The following is a 5,273-nucleotide window of genomic DNA, read 5'->3' on the forward strand; positions in this document are numbered from 1 at the left end:
TTTTTTGCTGAACCAGGGATGGAACTCAGGACCTTGGCTTGCCAGGCAGGTGTTTTGGTATAGGGTCTTACCACACAGCTTGCACTTGTAGTGATCCTCCTGTCTTAGCCTCCCCAGAACTGGGATTATAGGTATGTGCCAACATGCCTGGTTTTGGTGGCTGGCACAGAGGGGCAGCCACCAAAGGGTACCAGGGATTGAACCCAGGGTCCTTGCACTTGCCAGGCAGGCACTTAGACCACCAAGCTATCTCCCCAGCCCAGCTAAATTATTTAGAAATATTGTAGACAGTAAGATACGGCTGGGCCTTTGGAAGGTCAGTGCAGAAGACAGCTGGGGCTGCAGGCACGTTCACTGAAGGCCAGGCTTCAAGAAAAGAAAAAGAGGGCCAGCCAGATAGCTCAGTGGATAAAGCACCTGCTTAGGCAGAGGCAAGGACTGGGCTTCAATCCCCGGCATGCCATGCTGGTCCCAACCTGGGGCGCACTGAGATGGCGAATAAGACTGAGTTTGGTGGTGCATGCCTGTAATCACAACTCTTGGGAGGCTGAAAACAGGAGGATCATTCCAAGTTTGATCTGTGTAGTGAGATGATCCTGTAGACCCTGTACTAAAAAATACATAAACAAAAAAGAAAAGAAAAACAACTCTATCCATACAGTTCTCCTGCGGGTGAACAGCAATGGCTGATACCTAAACAGCCATCAATCACCTTGGGGTGGAGGGCCAAGACCTCCTTAACCACCATTTCCAGGATACTCATTGTCCAGCCTATGTACTCTTGCTGTGTGGCTTGCTTCCCAACTTGCTTCTCATTTAGTTAACATTACCAAAGTGATTGGACTTGTAACTACAGTTTTGTCCCCCCTTGAACCCTCCTCAATTTGTGGCTTCGCTCAATAAAACACCGTGTAAAATGAGGTCCCCAGGCAACCCACTTTCTGAGCCCCCCTTCTGTCCTTCTTAGAAGCTTTCTTTCAATAAATTCTTCCTATTCTTAACTCTGTTGTTCCTAGAATTCACTCCTCAATTTTAAAGAACATAAATTCAGTATTTCAGACATTTAGCAGGTTGGAAATTATATCTCCTTTATATTATTTAGATTATTTGGCAGCCATATACCATCCCTATATCAATGTGACACTAAAAGTACAACACGTAAAATTAAAAAAACCCATAAAGTGTGCTTCATTAGAATTCAAAACTCTTGTCCTTCAAAAGACACCATTAAGAAAATCTAAAGAAAAACCAAAGCCTGGTAGAAAATGTCTCCAGTTGAATGTGGTGGAATGTGCCTGTCATCCCAGCGCTCAGGAAGCCAGGGAAGGAGGGTGGCTGTGAGTTCAAGGCCAGCCTGGACTACACAGTGAGACCCTGTCTGAAAAAACAATCAAGAAATACAGTTTTTTCCATTGCATATCTCATAAAGGACTTGTGTCCAAAACTACAACCCTACAACTATATAGTAAGAACAAACAATCTAACTTAAAAATGGATAAAAGGCTGGGAGTGGAGGTGAATACCTGTAATGCCAGCTACTTGGGAGGCTGAGGCAGGAGAGTGACAAATTTAAGGCCATCCTGGGAAGCTCAGTAAGACCCTTTTCTCGAAACAAACAAACAAACAAACAAACAAAGAAAAGAAAAGATTTGAATAGACTTTTTTTTTTGTCTTTTTGAGACAGAGTCTCACTATGTACTTCAGGCCAGTCTTGAGCTTACTATTTACTCCAGGCTGCCTTGAACTCACAGAAATCCTTCTGCCTCAGCCTCCCAAGTGCTGGGATTATAGGTGTGTGCTACCATGTGCAATGACATTTCATGAAAGCTATATAAGTAGTTAATAAGCACACAAAAAGATAGTGATTAGGAAAATGCATATTAAAAAGAGAACTAGCTAGGTGCTTGGGAGGCTGAGGCAGGAGAATCACCATGGATTGAAGGCCAGCCTGGGCTAAATCATGAATTCAAGCCCACCCTGAACTACATGGCAAGACCCTGTCTCAAAAAACAAACAAATAAACAAACAAATATCCACAAGATGTTTTATATTCACTTAAGTGAGTATATTAGAACAGACAGTGGAAAAAAAGTATCAACTTTTGTAACTGTCCTACTAATCTGTTTTGAAACTTGGTTTTCCTCTAATGTTTATCTTTTTTCCTTTTTAAAAATTAACAAAACATAAGAAAAGTAAAGCCATATTAATATGCTGAGCTGTAAAAGGCTCAAGATAACAACTTCAGGCATTGCCAGTCCTATTATGGACTACTGGACTATATTGGATTATTTTGCTGAATTCACGCAACAATATTTAAATGACAATGGAATACCCATATCTGACAAAACTAAACAAAAAAGGGGATATAAATGAAGGACCATTTTGTATCTGTATATTCAGAATAGGATAGATATACAGTTACTTTCTCTTAACTCAATGAATAGGAAGATTTGCACTAATAGTGTTTGTGGACAGCATAGCATGTTTGCATCTTGTACTATGAATAGTCACTAAGAAGAAAATAATATGTAATGTATTAATTATTGAAATTGTCCTACTAATCAGTTTTGAAACTGTCTCATTGCTATTTGTTTCTCAATAAAATATTAAAAAAAAGAAAAAAGAAAAGAAAAAAATTATCAAAACAAAATAACAAAAGCCAGACAATGACAAACATTGATAAGGATGCAGAAACACAACAGCCCTCATCCGTTGTTGGTGGGAATGTAAAGTTGTGCGACCAGCTGGAAAATAGTTTGGCAGTTTCTTAAAATGGTAGAGGGCTGGCCAAATAGCACAGTGGATTAAAGCACCTGTTTAGGCAGACACAGGGGCCGGGAGTTCAATTCCCAGGCCTGCGGTGCAGACCCAACCCCAAGGCACACAGAGAGGGCGATTGAGCCCGGGCGTGGTGGCGCACGCCTGTTATCCCAGATCTTAGGAGGCTGTAAACAGGCGAATCACTACTAGTCTGATTTAGTAGTGAGATCCTGAACATCCTGCAGACCCTTCCCTAAACTACAGAAAAAAAAAAATGGTAAAGAAAGCCAGGCATGGTGGCTCATGCCTGTAATTCCAGCACTTGGGAGGCTGAGGAGTTCGAGGTCAACTGGAGCTGCATAGTGAGTTCAGGGTCAGGGCCAGCCTAAACTACACAGTGAGACCTTGTCTCAAAAAAAAAAAGTTACTTGCCATGTGATCCAGAAATTCTTTACACCAGGACATTTAGCCCAGAGAAATGAAAACACATGACTACACAAAAGCTTGCACAAGAATATTCATGGCATTAGTTATAGTAGCAAAATGAAAACAATGTAAATGTTCCCTGGGCAGTGAATGGATAAACACAATACAGAATGTGCGTGTAATAAAATGATTATTCCATAACAAAATGAGACAGAATGCTGATATGTGATACGACATAAATGAACCCTTAAACATACTAAAAGATTCAAAGGCCATTTTTTTTTTTTTGGTACCAGGAATCAAACTCAGGATCTTGCACTAGCTGGGCAGACACTGTGCCACTGAGCTACATCCCCACCCCAAAGACCTTTTCTTGTATGCTTTCATTTATAGAAAATATCCAAGATAGGCAGGCCTAAGGAGACCATAATAAGATTTGTGAGTCCCGAGGATGGAGGATGAGAACAGGGTGTGACTGCAAACACAACAGGGCATTTTAAGGGCATGAGGGGAAGGTCAAATGATATAGTGATGGTGAAGGGGATAAATTTACTAAAAATTAATAGCAGGTGACATCACATCACATAACATGGGTGAATTTTATGACATGCAATTTATAGTTCACTGTAGTTATTTTTAAATGACATTTATACATTGTTAGTGATAGGATTGTTATGAATAAATGATTGGAATCAATTTCAAATGTCCACCAATAGATACCTGGTTAACTGACTTGTGGTGTATCTAGATGGTGTAGCTGTATAAAAAAGTTCTTCATACACTGGTGTGAGATAATTGTTAAGTTTTGCTACAGGAAAGTGCCAGATATATAGGTTGATACCATTTGTGTAAAGCAACAGGAGAAATAGGAGCAATATGTATTCCTAGGTTACCTCCGGGAAGATGAATAAAACATTAGTTTGTCTCCAGGGCAGCAACCGGGTGGCTGAGACTGGAGGGAGAGGGGAACTTCTGACTACATGTTTCAACCATGTGAGTTATTACCTATGCAAAAACTCAATACAGATTAAAATTGAAAAATAATTCTCAAACATGGGTTATTTGAGCTTTTAATTTTTTACAACCTCCCCCAGTAGGTGGCGCTCCGGAGCCACCACACTGTTCTTGTTCCCTCCTCCCCACCCCCATGTTGAGGATGGAACCCATGGTGTCACATAGGCTAGGTAAGTGCTCTCTAACAAGTGACACCCTGAGTCTTGACTTTTATTTTATTTTGAGAAAAAACTAAACTTCATTCTGACTGCCCTTCACCATTTGTCGCCTCTGTGGGACTTGAGACTAAGTTTAGGGCTGAACACTCTTTTGGGAGCTCTCCAAATGTATTGTTTTGACTTTGAGAACACCTGGAATGAAAAAAAGAAAAAAATTTAGTTGGTCAGAAAACCAAATGATGCTTTCAGACTTACTTTCTGATCAAAACTTCTGATGGATTTATTGAATCGGAACTTTAGATTATTGATAATCTAATCAAAAGATTACTATAAAGGAGCTGGGGAGATGGCCCAGTAGAATAAGCACTTGCCTGGCAAGCGCAAGGGCCTGAGTTCAATCCCTGGTTCCACACACACACACAAAAAGTTTACTATAGGTCAGTGGCTCTTGACTAGCCGTGATTTTGCTCAGAAGGGGGCATCTGGTGATATCCGAGCACATTTCTGCTTGCTACACCCCAGCTGCTACTGAGGTCTGGCAGTCAAAGGCCAAGGGTGGTGCTATAGCTCTCTAACGCACAGGACAGCGCCCTATCCAAAGGATTAACTAGCTCTAAAGTGGTGTTAGAAATGCTGAGAAACACTAAAAGACTAAGACTGATATTCAGCATCTCTATGGCTTAAGGCCCTGTTCTAAGGAGATATACAGATGAACAGAGAACTCATATTTTTAGGCCCTGGCTAGAGTACTTGTCCCAGTGTTTTTAGAAAAGATACTCCACAGTCATCTCTCTCTCTCTCTCTCTGACTGTCTCTCTCTTTGTCTCTCTCTCTCTCTGTCTCTCTCTCTGTCTCTCTCTCTGTCTCTCTCTCTGTCTCTCTCTGTCTCTCTCTGTCTCTCTCTCTCTTTTTTTT

General features: G+C 41.0%; 2 protein-coding genes across 2 annotated transcripts in view; one reads left to right on the plus strand and one right to left on the minus strand.

Annotated features, from left to right (window-relative positions):
* The first annotated feature begins 3,636 nt into the window (after positions 1 to 3,636).
* Positions 3,637 to 5,273, plus strand: part of Cd3d (CD3d molecule) — a 19,370-nt gene continuing 17,733 nt past the window's right edge. Inside the window, exon 1 of the mRNA XM_023721164.1 lies at positions 3,637 to 4,370. Coding sequence (XP_023576932.1) covers positions 4,334 to 4,370 — 37 coding nt within the window. The 5' untranslated portion in view covers positions 3,637 to 4,333. The remainder of the gene's footprint in view (positions 4,371 to 5,273) is intronic.
* Positions 4,362 to 5,273, minus strand: part of Cd3g (CD3g molecule) — an 11,794-nt gene continuing 10,882 nt past the window's right edge. Inside the window, exon 7 of the mRNA XM_004636452.2 lies at positions 4,362 to 4,550. The gene's annotated coding sequence lies outside the window, so the exon portion shown is untranslated. The remainder of the gene's footprint in view (positions 4,551 to 5,273) is intronic.

Source organism: Octodon degus, unplaced genomic scaffold (assembly GCF_000260255.1).
Source record: "Octodon degus isolate 3935 unplaced genomic scaffold, OctDeg1.0 scaffold00080, whole genome shotgun sequence".
Lineage (NCBI taxonomy): Eukaryota > Metazoa > Chordata > Mammalia > Rodentia > Octodontidae > Octodon > Octodon degus.